The sequence below is a fragment of the Nerophis ophidion genome, linkage group LG01, assembly GCF_033978795.1.
Source record: "Nerophis ophidion isolate RoL-2023_Sa linkage group LG01, RoL_Noph_v1.0, whole genome shotgun sequence".
In the NCBI taxonomy this organism is placed as follows: domain Eukaryota; kingdom Metazoa; phylum Chordata; class Actinopteri; order Syngnathiformes; family Syngnathidae; genus Nerophis; species Nerophis ophidion.
Window position 1 is genome coordinate 19454061 of NC_084611.1, and position 17595 is coordinate 19471655.

The 17595-nt window shown below is 44.4% G+C and overlaps 1 protein-coding gene across 3 annotated transcripts in view; it reads left to right on the forward strand.

Moving 5' to 3' along the window:
* The window catches only part of gda (guanine deaminase), an 81687-nt gene that overhangs the window by 44519 nt on the left and 19573 nt on the right, over window positions 1–17595 (forward strand). The window contains exons 11-14 of one of the 3 annotated variants that reach the window (XM_061897884.1): window positions 5648–5794; window positions 8085–8203; window positions 8276–8303; window positions 8391–8998. In XM_061897884.1, the coding sequence (XP_061753868.1) occupies window positions 5648–5794; window positions 8085–8203; window positions 8276–8303; window positions 8391–8455 (359 nt within the window). In that variant the 3' untranslated portion in view covers window positions 8456–8998. Of the gene's footprint in view, window positions 1–5647; window positions 5795–8084; window positions 8204–8275; window positions 8304–8390; window positions 8999–16965; window positions 17545–17595 lie in introns of those variants that run through there. The other 2 variants (XM_061897873.1, XR_009806472.1) reach the window with 2 other exon arrangements.

The window sequence follows — 17595 nt, forward strand, 5'->3', positions numbered from 1 at the left end:
GATGGCAGCATCATGTTGTGGGGTTGCTTTTCAGGGGCAGGAACTGGGAGACTAGTCAGGATAGCAGGAAAGATGAATGCAGCAATGTACAGAGAAATCCTGGATGAAAACCAACTCTTCCCATCCAACCTGATGGCGCTTGAGAGGTGCTACGAAGTGGAATGGGCGAAACTGCCCAAAGATAGGTGTGCCAAGCTTGTGGCTGTCATTTCTGCCAAAGGTGCATCAACAAAGTATTGAGCAAAGGCTACGAATACTTATTTACAGAATCCAAAACCAGTGAAGTTGGCACGTTGTCCATCCATCCATTTTCTACCGCTTATTCCCTTTCGGGGTCGCGGGGGGCGCTGGCGCCTATCTCAGCTACAATCGGGCGGAAGGCAGGGTACACCCTGGACAAGTCGCCACCTCATCGCAGGGCTAACACAGATGGACAGACAACATTCACACTCACATTCTCACACTAGGGCCAATTTAGTGTTGCCAATCAACCTATCCCCAGGTGCATGTCTTTGGAAGTGGGAGGAAGCCGGAGTACCCGGAGGGAACCCACGCATTCACGGGGAGAACATGCAAACTCCACACAGAAAGATCCCGAGCCTGGATTTGAACCCAGGACTGCAGGAACTTCGTATTGTGAGGCAGACGCACTAACCCCTCTGCCACCGTTGTGTAGATTGTAAATAAAAACAGAATACAATGATTTGCAAATCCTTTTCAACTTACAAACCCCGTTTTCATATGAGTTGGGAAATTGTGTTAGATGTAAATATAAACAGAATACAATGATTTGCAAATCCTTTTCAACCCATATTCATTTGAATGCACTACAAAGACAAGATATTTGATGTTCAAACTCCTAAACTTTATTTATATTTTTGCAAATAATAATTAACTTAGAATTTCATGGCTGCAACACGTGCCAAAGTAGTTGGGAAAGGGCATGTTCACCACTGTGTTACATCACCTTTTCTTTTAACAACACTCAATAAACGTTTGGGAATTGAGGAAACTAATTGTTGAAGCTTTGAAAGTGGAATTCTTTCTCATTCTTGTTTTATGTAGAGCTTCAGTCATTCCACAGTCCGGGGTCTCCGCTGTCGTATTTTACGCTTCATAATGCACCACACTTTTTCGATGGGAGACAGGTCTGGACTGCAGGCGGGCAAGGAAAGTACCCGCACTCTTTTACTACGAAACCACGCTGTTGTAACACGTGGCTTGGCATTGTCTTGCTGAAATAAGCAGGGGCGTCAATGATAACGTTGCTTGGATGACAACATATCTTGCTCCAAAACCTGTATGTACCTTTCAGCATTAATGGTGCCTTCACAGATGTGTAAGTTACTAATACACCCCCTTCCCATCACAGATGCTGTTTTTTCAACTTTGCGCCTATAACAATCCGGATGGTTATTTTCCTCTTTGTTACGGAGGACACCACGTCCACAGTTTCCAAATATAATTTGAAATGTGGACCACAGAACACTTTTCCACTTTGCATCAGTCCATCTTAGATGAGCTTGCGCCCAGCGAAGCCAGCGGCGTTCCTGAGTGTTGTTGATAAATTCGCGCACTGCCCTGTTGTGGCATTCTGTGAAGTTTTCGTGAATCCCTACTATTACGTAAAAACAGTGCCAGAAAACAGTCCGCGCACGCGAAGCCTTTTGTTGCAGACTCTGTTTGCGCTTGCAATGTGTCTTTTTCTGCGAGTGCAATGGCACTTGGGGGTGGATATTGAATACCTGGCCCAGCGACTCACCTCCTATGTGATTGGGAACACTTTGCGAGCGCAAACAGACCTCTGCTCACACCAATATGTTCCGCCTGAGCTTGATAGGGCCTTGATTGATTTATTTCAGGGGTGTTAAACTCAAATACAGAGTGGGCCAAAATTTAAAACTGAACAAAGCCGCGGGCCAAGGTTGAACAAATTAACCTTTTAATAGGGACCCAAACAAGTTTTGCATTGAATATTGAACAAGCAAGGCTTATATAACTTTATGGTGACATGCAAAATTGAGTTTCAAATAATAATAACAATATTTAAAAAACATCAATGGCATATAAAATAAAATTTAAATAAAAATCGAATGCCTCTTTTCTATTTGCAGCCTTCTGAGGTAAATATAAAAATAAACTTGTTCCACAGGCCAATAATACATTTGAAAGTAAAATAAGAACAATGAATGAATCAAACATTCAAGCCTTGAAGTAGCAAGAGAAAGTGAATGAATAAAACGTTAATTATTGCTCAGTTTGCTACACTGATTTGCTTTAACAACGCTTATATAACCTAATAGTGCAAAATCAACTTTCAAAAAACAAACGAAAAAACATCACAGAAATAAAATTTTAATAAAAAATGTAATGCCTCTTTTCTATTTGCAGCCTTCTTGTAACGATCTGTCACTTACTTTCTGATAGTTTTTCGTGTTTTGTACTTTATTTCCTGTTCAGTGCTCTTATTTTGTCATACTTCCTGTTTACTCCGCTGAGCACTGTTTTTGTCACACTCGCCGTTGATTGGTAGCGGTCCTCAGCTGCTGTCAATCAACATAGGTCTATTTATGTTTCACTCGAGCACTCCTCAGTGCTCGAAGTTAAAACCATGTTGGGAACATCTCCATGCAAGACTGCTTTCTGTTTATATCTTTTACTTTGATGAAATTAAAATCATCTTACCGGCTTTCTGCTCTCCTGGATTTTTGCATACTTGAGGTCACACAACTGCAGCCATGCGACATCCCAACAGTAACTTCGAGCCAGAAAATTGTGACCTCGCGAGAATCCCTGTCGGCAATCCTCAGCCGACGTTCTGGACCGCACAATTCCTGGAGGACTTGAAGGCCAGGTTTGTGCGGTCCCAGCCTACAGACGCGGACCCTCTCTCCGCGGCAACGCCACCGGCTTCGGCTCTCCGACCGGCGTGTCCCCCGCCGCCATCTTTCCTCTCGGCTCAACGGCTGGCTACGGCTCTCCGACCAGCACGTCCGCCACTTCCTGCATGCCTCGCGGCTCCCGCGGCAACGCTACCGGCTACGGCTCTCCGACCGGCGCGTCCTCCGCCGCCATCCTTCCTCTCGGCAACGCTGCCGGCTACGGCTCACCGACCGGCGCGCCCGCCTCCTCCTTCACGTCTCGCGGCTCCTGCGGCTCCGTCGCCGACTGCGGCTCTCCGACCGGCACGTCCGCCGCCGCCATCCTTCCCGTCGTCTGCTGAGCTGCTTCTCCCTGCTCCTACGCAGCTTCCAGCGGCTGCTCCCCGGCTGCTCTTTTTGCCAGCTCCCGCTCTCTTTTTTGGTTCGCCGAGAGCTCCAGTGGAGCCCACAGTGAGGTCGCTTTTGTCCTCCTGCTGGGACTCGGCACGGGACGTGTCTTCGTCCCTCCTCCTGGTCCCCTCCCGCCCGTCCCTGGTTTTCGCACCGGGGGACTCCGACGAGCAGGCACGTTTTCCCGCATGTGTGAACGGTGTCTGGCAGCCACCTAGTGGAGGGGGGCCCACTATACACTGCGGTGCAGCCAGGCACACACCGCTGTCATCCCCGCCAGCGTCTCCTTCCACGGAGACATCTACGTCCCTAGCGGGCTTTCGCACAGCTCCAACGCCGGCTCCACGCCTAGCCCCAACGCCGGCTCCACGCCGAGCCCCAACGCCGGCTCCACGCCGAGCCCCAACGCCGGCTCCACGCCGAGCCCCAACGCCGGCTCCACGCCGAGCCCCAACGCCGGCTCCACGCCGAGCCCCAACGCCGGCTCCACGCCGAGCTCCAACGCCGGCACTACGCACGGTTCCAACGCCGCCAAGAGCAGCACCACGCCGGGCTTCGTCACCGCCGGCATCCGCTATTCCTCGGCCAGCATTTGCTGCTCCTCGCCCGGCGTCATCTGCCGCTTTCACGCCGCCGATGACATCTGCCGCTTTTCACGCCGCCGATGACGTCTGCCGCTTTCACGCCGCCGATGACGTCTTCCGCTTCCACGCCGTTGATGACGTCTTCCGCTTCCACGCCGTTGATGACGTCTGCCGCTTCCACGCCGTTGATGACGTCTGCCGCTTCCACGCCGTTGATGACGTCTGCCGCTTCCACGCCGGCACCAACATCGGCTCCTCAGCCGCCTCCTGCAGAGGTATCTGTTTTGGCTGCAGCCCCCGCCGCTTTGTCTGCTGTCTCCGGGCCTGCTTCAGCGCGCCCGCCTCCACGTCAGCCGCGGATGTGGCCGTGCCCTGGGCGTCCTCCTCGCGGGATGCACTGGTCTCTTTTTCGGCCAATGATGTGGCTGTTCCGTGGCCGCCCGCCCCGCCAGTTCCAGCGGCGCTCTACGCGCCGTCGCCACCTGACTTTTCCTCGCTGGCTGCGGGGACACGAGATTTGGCGACCTTCCACCAAATCCTCCCTCCACCCTCCCTTACTTTGTGGACATTTTTTTTCCATTTTTCTTTTCCAGGGAACATCTGGTATCTGTTCCTTGAGGGGGAGGTCCTGTAACGATCTGTCACTTACTTTCTGATAGTTTTTCGTGTTTTGTACTTTATTTCCTGTTCAGTGCTCTTATTTTGTCATACTTCCTGTTTACTCCGCTGAGCACTGTTTTTGTCACACTCGCCGTTGATTGGTAGCGGTCCTCAGCTGCTGTCAATCAACATAGGTCTATTTATGTTTCACTCGAGCACTCCTCAGTGCTCGAAGTTAAAACCATGTTGGGAACATCTCCATGCAAGACTGCTTTCTGTTTATATCTTTTACTTTGATGAAATTAAAATCATCTTACCGGCTTTCTGCTCTCCTGGATTTTTGCATACTTGAGGTCACACAACTGCAGCCATGCGACATCCCAACACTTCTAATGTAAATATCAACATTAACTTTTTCCACATGCTAATAAATTTGAAAATAAAATAATGAAGTGGTCGGGGTTGAAGGGTGGCGGGGTTTGGTGGTAGCGGGGGTTGATATTGTAGGATCCCGGAAGAGTTAGTGCTGCAAGGGGTTCTGGGTATTTGTTCTGTTGTGTTCATGTCGTATTTAGGTGCGGTTGTTCTCCCGAATTGTGTTTGTCATTCTTGTTTGGTGTGGCTTCACAGTGTGGCGCATATTTGTAACAGTGTTAAAGTTGTTTACACGGCCAACCTCAGTGTGACCTGTATGGCTGTTGATCAAGTATGCCTTGCATTCACGTGTGTGTGTGTGTGTGTGTGTGTGTGTGTGTGTGTGTGTGTGTGTGTGTGTGTGTGTGTGTGTGTGTGTACAAGCCGCATATACTATGTGACTTGGCCGGCACGCTGTATGTATAGAGGAAAAGCGGACGTAACGACAGGTTGTGGAGAACGCTAAAGGCAGTGCCTTTAAGGCACGACCCCAATATTGTTCTCCGGGGAGAAATTCGGGAGAATGGTTGTCCCGGGAGATTTTCAGGAAGGGCACTGAACTTTGGGAGTCTTCCGGGAAAATCAGGAGGGTTGGCAAGTATGAGTATGAACAGTGAATGCGGTGTTAACCGCTGTATAATCCTGCCGGGCCAGCTCTAATTTAATTTGATATTGCCTCAAGGGCCAAATGAAAATACACGGCTGGCCCTATTTGGCCCGCGGGCCAGAGTTTGACCCCAATGATTTATTCGATCCTTCTGATGCCTCCTGTGACAGACGTGGCGGGTGGCTACTCTGCCTCCATGCTGGATGCCGTGAGGAGGGCCATGGACACGTCCAAAGTCTTGACCATCCAGGACCGACACCATGAGACGCTCACCTTCCAGGAGGTGTTCAGACTGGCTACACTCGGAGGCAGCCAAGGTATCACCCAAAGTAGACACCTTGTAATAATGCTGCTGATTATCTTCGATGGGTTAAGGCAGGGGTTCTCGACCATTTTTTCATTGATGTGAACATTTTTTTCATTCAAGTACCCCCTAATCAGAGCAAAGCATTTTTGGTTGAAAAAAAAAGAGATAAAGAAGTAAAATACAGCACTATGTCATCAGTTTCTGATTTATTAAATATTGCTCATTTGTAGTGGTCTTTCTTGAACTATTTGGAAAAAAAGATATAGAAATAACTAAAAACTTGTTGAAAAATAAACAAGTGATTCAGTTATAAATTAAGATTTCTACACATAGAAGTAATCATCAACTTAAAGTGCCCTCTTTGGGGATTGTAATAGACATCCATCAACTTAATTCTAAACATTTCTTCACAAAAAAATATATATATTTATGGAACATGTCCACAGAATTTCTAGCTGTCAACACTGAATATTGCATTGTTGCATTTCTTTTCACAGTTTATGAACTTACATTCATATTTTGTTGAAGTATTATTCAATAAATATATTTATAAAGGATTTTTAAATTGTTGCTATAATGTATATGTAGTCAATATTAATTAGAGTTGAACATTAAGAGTATGTGAAAGTTCACCTTTTATCTTGTTTACCTTAATGAGACCTCCTTAAAGGCCTAGTGAAATGAGATTTTCTTATTTAAACGGGGATAGCAGGTCCATTCTATGTGTCATACTTGATCATTTCCTGATATTGCCATATTTTTGCTGAAAGGATTTAGTAGAGAACATTGACATTAAAGTTTGCAACTTTTGGTCGCTAATAGAAAAGCCCTGCCTTTACCGGAAGTATGTGCGCGTGATGTCACAAGTTGCAGGGCTCCACACATATCACATTGTTTTTAATGGGAGCCACCAGCAGTAAGAGCAATTCGGACCGAGAAAGCGACAATTTCCCCATTAATTTGAGCGAGGATAAAAGATTTGTGAATTAGGATATTGATAGTAAAGGACTAGAAAAAAAAAAAAAAAGGAAAAAAAAGGCGACGGCTCTGGTCGTCGGCATTGTGAGCGTTTCAGATGTAATCAGACACATTTACTAGGATAATTATGGAAGAGCCCTTATCTGCTTCTTGTTTTAATAGTGTTTTAGTGAGATTTTAAAGATTGTAAAGACATACTTCGAGGTCGGATGGCTGCGGTGAACACGGAGTGTCTCAGAGAAAAGCCGAGGAGCCAAGCTCACAGCTGCCGCTGCTGCAGGATGACGAATAATCCAATGATTTCTCCGGTAAGATATATATCACAATTTCCCCGTCCAAAAACATGCTGGTTGACGTAGAGAAAACAAGTTCGCTTGACCGCTCCGCTTCACAACAAACAAAGAAACATCGGCTGTGTCTCGGTGCTAAAGACAGATGCAATCCACCGCTTTCCACCAACAACATTGTTCTTTATAGTCTACATTATTAAATGAACAAATTGAAAAAGATTCAGCAACACAGATGTACAAAATACAGTGTAATTGTGCGGTTAAAGCAGACGACTTTTAGCCGCTAGTGGTACTGAGCTAATATTTCCTGACGGTCAGTGACGTCACGGGACGTTTTGAACAACAAACTCGCGGGAAATTTAAAATTGCAATTTAGTAAACTAAAAAGGCCGTATTGGCATGTGTTGCAATGTTAATATTTCATCATTGATATATAAACTATCAGACTGTGTGGTCGGTAGTAGTGGGTTTCAGTAGGCCTTTAAAGTTTTGTAATCAATCAGAAATATCAATTTCAAATATGAAATTTGCCCCAAACATGGATAAATATCGAGAGAGCTTGCATTTTGCATTTTTCCCATCATGCCTTAAAATGGATTTGAATAGGTGTAACTTTGCTTTTTTTATGGTAGTTGGATGTTGTTGTTTTTTAAATAATATCCACAAAGTTCAGTGAGCAGGATGTGTTATGTGTGACCATGTGTGATGACCTTTTGTGCTGGTTGATTGTTTTTTCTGCACCATGATTATGGAAGGTTGTTTGGATTGGGTCAACCATAAGTAAATGCTGTGCACTTTATTACTAGAAACTATGCTTCATGGTCAATGGGCTGAGTCACCCTCATTAATGTGACATTTAAGCACTAATCCAAATGTGTATTTTTACATAATATGCTAACACCATGCCTTGCCAGATTTCTTTTTGAACTCTTGCCGTCTTGAGGGCCAAATTGAAGTTTGGACACCCCTGATATAAATCTCCAGTATTAGGATGTGAAGTAGCCTTTTTGTCAACATGTGTTTTGTCTGCAGCGTTGTCCCTTGATGACCAAATTGGAAATTTTGAGGTGGGCAAAGACTTTGACGCACTGAGAGTGAATGTAGCAGTTCCTGGTGGGCCCATTGACTTGATGCAGCCTGAGAAGCCAGAGGTATGTTTGAAAGGGGATTTATTTGGTTGCAAAATCTAAACCTAACTGATTTATCACCACTTTCCTTTACAGATTTATCTGGAAAAGTTCTTGAATTTAGGTAAGTGACCATTTCTGAGTCTGATTCCAAACCGTTCTTGAGTCTGCCGCGCATCACCGACTTGATGGTTTGGTTGGTGTCATGCAGGTGACGACCGCAACATAGTAGAAGTTTACGTGGCTGGAAGGAGAGTGGTGCCGTTGCCCGGGTAGATCCAATGCCTGGAAGATCCATGGCATTCCTGGAAATATTGCTTGAATTGCTTTTGTTCTGAAATGAGTCATATTGTATAACATTTGAGTCGCAATGATTGAAATGAGTCATAATGTGAAAAATGGAGTCACAGTGAGGCTGTCGGGTATTATCGCAATTGTGAGACATTTCTCTCAGTTGCAGACTCTGTGCACTGTAACTGTAGGGACCGTTTAGTTTCTTCTGTCTGGTGCATTTGAAATACCGTCACTGTTTGCTTTTAGATTTCAAAGGAACATGATTGTTTTTTTTTTTTAAATCTCAACTTAAATCACAACTGTTGCCTTTTGTGACAGGGGTTTCATCAAAAATACAAATACTTAATGGTGTGTAATTAGCAGAAGCTGTGGAAATTCCATGAAGAGATTTCCAGTTAATGTTAGAAAATAAAATACATTTTACGAAAGATCACTGAATAGACATTTAAATTGCATCTATTTGCGTTCTATTTCTGTATGGGTCAATGTGTAAGAAAATGAAATAAATTAAACACCTTTGTCATGTTTTGTGGTCTGGATTATGTTTTGTTATTTTCTGTAGTTTTGGACACTTTTAGTTCCTGTTTACGCTCCCTTGTTTAGTTACCATGACGACCCATTAGTTTCACCTGCCTCATGTAAAACAAGAGACTTTTATGTAAGCCTGTTCTCCCAGTCAGTCGTCCTGGCGACATTGCTAGTTTTCACGCCATAGTTCATGCTGCTCGTTTTCAAGCCAAGTAAGTTTTATTTATTCATGCCACAGTTTAGTGAGTTTTGTTTCTTGTCCATAGTTCTGTCTAAGTTGTGTTTTCGCCTCGTGCGCCTCTTTATTTGTTCCTTTTTTTTGAGTTTGAATAATCAAATAATGTTCCTACCTTCAAGCCGTGTCCATAATAGTCTGATTGCATCCCGGGAGAACAATCCTCGCAGCAAGCTGCGACTCCCCCCGTCATGACAACCTTGCATTTAGGTCTTGTTTGTGATAGTATAACCGTGTTGTCAATGGGTGTTCTCATTCATCAGGTCATCGTATTCTTAAGGCGTCAATCCATCCTGTAGTATCTACTATACTATGAAATAACTTGTTTTTTTCAGATTGTCTAAGTCTATACATTCTTGGGGGCAAGCAAACAGCCAGTAATAAAGTATGGCCATTAAACGTGACATGCAAATGTGCGATAACAAACATCCCTCAAGAGATGACTTCTAAATCTGTGCAGGGAAACAACTAGATCCCCGTGAGCGCATGTTCTATGTTTAGATATCGGCAAAATGTAGTTATGGCCCAAGCTCAAAGTTTAGGGAACCCTTAGTTTCTCAAATGCATGCCTTAATCTGGTCATGATGGAGTCAACTGCAGTACCATGAACCTTACAAACTTAGATAACATCATATCGGTCCATAAAAACAGGTTGTCTAGGTGGAGAGATATCATTTGGGTGGATACTACACAGTTATTGGTCAGGATCTGATGTGATGTTCAGTAAATTAGTCCTTTTTCAACGATCATCACTGGCACCATCCTTGTTCCTTCACGCACCCATGCCACCCTTGTACTTGGGAGAAGTCATCCCAGCAGGGCTGCATCAGTTCATGTTCATAGACAGATCTAGTCTGAGACCAAACTAGATCTAACCAACTCTGAGGAAGCCTGCTCGGATGAGAGGCCCAATTTCTTCTATGACAAACTGAACAGTACTCAATAATGTGTTGAATTAGTCCGTGAAAATGTGGCACGCTGCCCTACGACAGCAATGGAGGAGAACTTGTGTATTCTGTTTTCACATGTGTGCAAAGTGGGGACTCTGGAGAAGGATCAGCTTGTGTTGTATAGTCATAGCCATGTATCTTCATATCTCTCATATAAACTAACAGCGCGTTTACGTGTCCAAGGCTGGACAGCCAGTTTTACTATCTAAATCAGGAGTGTCCCTCTTCAGTCAGGTCCGCCAGAAGTCACAAGTTCAACTAGAAAATTCCTGCGTAAATTTTGATGGGACTGCTATCTGTGCCCCCGACCTCTGGCTGGTGGTCGCAGGAAGCCGCCGTACTTATTAGTGTCTGAATCCGGGAGTTTTAGGTGTAACAAAAGAGAGCCACAGAGCTAGCCTAAAACAGTAGCATGCTTACACAAAAATGATAACACCTAGCATGAGTGCTAACGATAGCATGATTACAGTCAGCATGTTTTATATACCAAATGATATATATATATATAAAACTGTCGTAGTGAACAAAATTTGTTTTTTGTTTGTTTGTGAGTAGCGTTGCCATGGTAACACAAAATGTTCCCAATTTAGAATACGCCCATCCGGGCGAACGAGACCTTTCCAACGGTATAACGTGTGGGGGTACGTTGGCCGGTTCGTCTCGTATTAGACAAAATATGCCTACCCATTCAATTGGCCCATTTTGGCAAAACAATTGACGCAATTTTTGTTACATCGTGAATAACGTCGCCATTGAAACTTGAAATGTTCCCAATTAAAAAAACATCCATAGGCAGCGAAACAGACCTATCCGACGGTATAACATATGTGGGGGTTCGTTGGCTGTTCGTCTCGTATTAGACCAAAGCGCCATACCTAAACAATTGGCCCATTTTTGGATTTATTCGTGAATAGCGTGGGCATGGTAACACGAAATGTTCCCAATTTAGAATACGCCCATCCGGGCGAACGAGACCTTTCCAACGGTATAACGTGTGGGGGTACGTTGGCCGGTTCGTCTCGTATTAGACAAAATATGGGTACCCATTCAATTGGCCCATTTTGGCAAAACAATTGACGCAATTTTTATTACATCGTGAATAACGTCGCCATTGAAACTTGAGATGTTCCCAATGTAAAATACGTCCATAGGCAGAAAATAGACCTATCCTACGGTATAACATATGTGGGGGTTCGTTGGCTGGTTCGTCTCGTATTAGACAAAATAGGCATACCCATTTTTGCAAAACAATTGGCGCAATTTTTGTTACATCGTGAATGTTCCCAATTTAAATTACATCCATAGGCAGAAAATAGTCCTATCCGACGGTATAACATATGTGGGGGTCCGTTGGCTGGTTCGTCTCGTATTAGACCAAAGTGCCATACCTAATCAATTGGCCCATTTTTGGATTTATTCGTGAATAGCGTGGGCATGGTAACACAAAATGTTCCCAATTTAGATTTCGAACATCGGCCCAAACGAGACCTTTCCAACGGTATAACATATGTGGGGGTTCGTTGGCCGGTTCGTCTCGTATTAGACCAAAGCGCCATACCTAATCAATTGGCCCATTTTTGGATTTATTCGTGAATAGCGTGGGCATGGTGAAACAAAATATTCCCAATTTAGAACACGCCCATCTGGGCGAACGAGACCTTTCCAACGGTATAACGTGTGGGGGTACGTTGGCCGGTTCGTCTCGTATTAGACAAAATATGCGTACCCATTCAATTGGCCCATTTTGGCAAAACAATTGACGCAATTTTTGTTACATCGTGAATAACGTCGCCATTCAAACTTGAGATGTTCCCAATTTAAATTACATCCATAGGCAGAAAATAGACCTATCAGACGGTATAACATATGTGGGGGTTCGTTGGCTGTTCGTCTCGTATTAGACCAAAGCGCCATACCTAAACAATTGGCCCATTTTGGATTTATTCGTGAATAGCGTGGGTATGGTAACACAAAATATTCCCAATTTAGAACACGCCCATCTGGGCGAACGAGACCTTTGCAACGGTATAACGTGTGGGGGTACGTTGGCCGGTTCGTCTCGTATTAGACAAAATATGCGTACCCATTCAATTGGCCGATTTTGGCAAAACAATTGGCGCAATTTTTGTTACATCGTGAATGTTCCCAATTTAAATTACATCCATAGGCAGAAAATAGTCCTATCCGACGGTATAACATATGTGGGGGTCCGTTGGCTGTTCGTCTCGTATTAGACCAAAGCGCCATACCTAATCAATTGGCCCATTTTTGGATTTATTCGTGAATAGCGTGGGGATGGTAACACAAAATGTTCCCAATTTAGAACACGCCCATCCGGGCGAACGAGACCTTTCCAACGGTATAACGTGTGGGGGTACGTTGGCCGGTTCGTCTCGTATTAGACAAAACATGCGTACCCATTCAATTGGCCCATTTTTGCAAAACAATTGGCGGAATTTTTGTTACACCGTGAATAACGTCGCCATTGAAACTTGAGATGTTCCCTATGTAAAATACGTCCATAGGCATAAAATAGTCCTATCCGACGGTATAACATATGTGGGGGTTCGTTGGCTGTTCGTCTCGTATTAGACCAAAGCGCCATACCTAATCAATTGGTCCATTTTTGGATTTATCCGTGAATAGCGTGGGTATGGTAACACAAAATGTTCCCAATTTAGAACACGCCCATCTGGGCGAACGAGACCTTTCCAACGGTATAACGTGTGGGGGTACGTTGGCCGGTTTGTCTCGTATTAGACAAAATAGGCATACCCATTCAATTGGCCCATTTTTGCAAAACAATTGGCGCAATTTTTGTTACATCGTGAATGTTCCCAATTTAAATTACATCCATAGGCAGAAAATAGTCCTATCCGACGGTATAACATATGTGGGGGTTCGTTGGCTGTTCGTCTCGTATTAGACCAAAGCGCCATACCTAATCAATTGGCCCATTTTTGGATTTATTCGTGAATAGCGTGGGCATGGTAACACAAAATGTTCCCAATTTAGAATACGCCCATCCGGGCGAATGAGACCTTTCCAACGGTATAACGTGTGGGGATACGTTGGCCGGTTCGTCTCGTATTAGACAAAATATGCGTACCCATTCAATTGGCCCATTTTAGCAAAACAATTGACGCAATTTTTGTTACATCGTGAATAACGTCGCCATTGAAACTTGAGATGTTCCCAATGTAAAATACATCCATAGGCAGCGAAATAGAACTATCCGACGGTATAACATATGTGGGGGTTCGTTGGCTGTTCGTCTCGTATTAGACCAAAGCGCCATACCTAATCAATTGGCCCATTTTTGGATTTATTCGTGAATAGCGTGGGCATGGTAACACAAAATGTTCCCAATTTAGAACACGCCCATCCGGGCGAACGAGACCTTTCCAACGGTATAACGTGTGGGGGCACGTTGGCCGGTTCGTCTCGTATTACACAAAATATGCGTACCCATTCAATTGGCCCATTTTGGCAAAACAATTGACACAATTTTTGTTACATTGTGAATAACGTCGCCATTGAAACTTGAGATGTTCCCAATGTAAAATACGTCCATAGGCAGAAAATAGACCTATCAGACGGTATAACATATGTGGGGGTCCGTTGGCTGTTCGTCTCGTATTAGACCAAAGCGCCATACCTAATCAATTGGCCCATTTTTGGATTTATTCGTGAATAGCGTGGGGATGGTAACACAAAATGTTCCCAATTTAGAACACGCCCATCCGGGCGAACGAGACCTTTCCAACGGTATAACGTGTGGGGGTACGTTGGCCGGTTCGTCTCGTATTAGACAAAACATGCGTACCCATTCAATTGGCCCATTTTTGCAAAACAATTGGCGGAATTTTTGTTACATCGTGAATAACGTCGCCATTGAAACTTGAGATGTTCCCAATGTAAAATACGTCCATAGGCAGAAAATAGTCCTATCCGACGGTATAACATATGTGGGGGTTCGTTGGCTGTTCGTCTCGTATTAGACCAAAGCGCCATACCTAATCAATTGGTTCATTTTTGGATTTATCCGTGAATAGCGTGGGTATGGTAACACAAAATGTTCCCAATTTAGAATACGCCCATCCGGGCGAACGAGACCTTTCCAACGGTATAACGTGTGAGGGTACGTTGGCCGGTTCGTCTCGTATTAGACAAAATAGGCATACCGTTTTTTTGCAAAAAAATTGGCGCAATTTTTTTTACATCGTGAATGTTCCCAATTTAAATTACATCCATAGGAAGAAAATAGACCTATCCGACGGTATAACATATGTGGGGGTTCGTTGGGTGTTCGTGTCGTATTAGACCAAAGCGCCATACCTAATCAACTGGCCCATTTTTGGATTTATTCGTGAATAGCGTGGGCATGGTAACACAAAATGTTCCCAATTTAGAACACGCCTATCCGGGCGAACGAGACCTTTCCAACGGTATAACGTGTGGGGGTACGTTGGCCGGTTCGTCTCGTATTAGACAAAATATGGGTACCCATTCAATTGGTCCATTTTCGCAAAACAATTGGCGCAATTTTTGTTACATCGTGAATGTTCCCAATTTAAATTACATCCATAAGCAGAAAATAGACCTATCCGACGGTATAACATATGTGGGGTTCGTTGGCTGTTCGTCTCGTATTAGACCAAAGCGCCATACCTAATCAATTGGCCCATTTTTGGATTTATTCGTGAATAGCGTCGGCATGGTAACACAAAATGTTCCCAATTTAGATTTCGAACATCGGCCCAAACGAGACCTTTCAGACGGTATAACATACGTGGGGGTTCTTTGGCCAGTTCGTCTCGTAGTGGCGGTAAGAGAAACGTGCGAACTATAAGAATAATATTCATAAAAGTTGAAGTATGAGCAATAATAATATGGGCTACTTGCATTGCAAGTGCCCGTCCACTGCTGTTGAGCAGCATGTGAATGGGCGCTGGCATTGCAGCAGGCCCATAATAAGAAAGCTGGCTCACTGCATATTTTGTGTGCAGTTTTACTTGCCTGAGAGTTTAGGTACTTCAATTAAGGTGCCAATTTATGATCATTGTGAGCATTTACTTTCATTGACCATGAGGTCTTTTATTTTGAGTAAATTGAACACAGTATTACTTTATATTACCAAATCCAAGCAACCCTTCCCACTCAGGAATGGTTGTTTTGATGGTTATCATGGTTATAGTTCAAATGAACTATAACCATGTACACAGAAAATTTCATCCATCCATTTTCCATGTTCTACCGCTTATTCCCTTTCGGGGTCGCGGGGGGCGCTGGCGCCTATCTCAGCTACAATCGGGCGGAAGGCGGGGTACCCCCTGGACAAGTCGCCACCTCATCGCAGGGCCAACACAGATGGACAACACTCACACTCACATTCACACACTAGGACCAATTTAGTGTTGCCAATCAACCTATCATCTCATTCAAAATTACACCTATGTACATGTACATCCACTACAATGCATGATGGGCGATATGCAAAACATCCTGCACACATGTTTGGCGCGTTTTAGCTGCTTGATATTTCTGATTGATTACAAAACTTTAAAGAGGTCGTCGCGGAAGTAAACAAGGTAGGAGTTGACCTTCACACACTGTTGATATTCAATATTTTATTGTTCGTACTTAGTATTGTAATGTCGTCAGGATCTAATGTGGCTGTATTGTTCATACAGTTAGAGTTATGCTCAGTCTTAAATCAATGCAAACCGAAGTGTCTCTGATCATTTACTGATAATAGTGTACATCCTACAACCTTCACGGTGGCAGAGGGGTTAGTGCGTCTGCCTCACAATACGAAGTTCCTGCAGTCCTGGGTTCAAATCCAGGCTCGGGATCTTTCTGTGTGGAGTTTGCATGTTCTCCCCGTGAATGCGTGGGTTCCCTCCGGGTACTCCGGCTTCCTCCCACTTCCAAAGACATGCACCTGGGGACAGGTTGATTGGCAACACTAAATTGGCCCTAGTGTGTGAATGTGAGTGTGAATGTTGTCTGTCTATCTGTGTTGGCCCTGCGATGAGGTGGCGACTTGTCCAGGGTGTACCCCGCCTTCCGCCCGATTGTAGCTGAGATAGGCGCCAGCACCCCCCGCGACCCCGAAAGGGAATAAGCGGTAGAAAATGGATGGATCCTACAACCTTTATTTTAGTACAAATGATAAAATGATTGTTAGTCCACAGTCAATGCTAAACAAGTATGAAGTGATTATAGATGCACCTCTGCTGCTTACCTCAATTGCTTCAAAATATAATTGATTTCCAACCAATGAATATAACTGTATAATTATTTTTTTAAATTTTGTTTTATTTCTTTTTTTGTCCTGTCCAGCTTCTCAGGCAAATCATATAGTTGATGTAGATGCTCATATCGGCTGTTCAGATTTATTTTACAAAATAGAACTGTAGGATACTTCTCTTGTTGCCTTATTTGTATTTGACTTCATTAAATGTATTTACAGTGGGGCAAAAAAGTATTTAGTCAGCCACCGATTGTGCAAGTTCTCCCACTTAAAATGATGACAGAGGTCTGTAATTTTCATCATAGGTACACTTCAACTGTGAGAGACAGAATGTGAAAAAAAAATCCAGGAATTCACATAGTAGGAATTTTAAAGAATTTATTTGTAAATTATGGTGGAAAATAAGTATTTGGTCAACCATTCAAAGTTCTCACTGATGGAAGGAGGTTTTGGCTCAAAATCTCACGATACATGACCCCATTCATTCTTTCCTTAACACGGATCAATCGTCCTGTCCCCTTAGCAGAAAAACTGTCATGGCGCGGAGTCGAACCCGCGTTTCCTCTGCGGCTGGATTCTGCGGACGCCTCCTCTGACAGCGCGCCAAAGCGTTCCTCCATTGACGGCATGCTCAGACACGTCCCCACTTGTGCTGAGCGCAGCACGCCCACGCAGAAACGAGCCTGCACACAATCAGGAATCAAAACACCTGGACTTGACGAGAGGGAGTGACATAAAAGACCAGTGAAGCCAAGAGACGTTCGCCAGAACGTAGTCAATCCCCCTTGATGTTTTCTGTGATCGTGTCCTGCCTCACGACCTCCTCCTGGATCTTTGCCTGCTCTCCCCGATCCTGGACCACTGCTTGGAACCGGACATCGTTGCCTCTCTCAAGCCCCCGACCGCTTGCCTCACTGTTGACTGCCTCTTTGCCTTCCCCCTTGGATTTGACGAAAGATACATTCAACACGCAAAGACAACACCCTCTGGTAAATTCCACATTGTTATTTCCACACATCGTCCGCATTCATTCTCCAGTAGTAGCATCCACACCCCACACATTCATCAAAGGTTTTAATAAACCTTCTAAAACCGCAGTTCAGTCCTGGTGTTGCCTCCTTCCCTTTGCCCATATACAACAAAAACAGCCCCA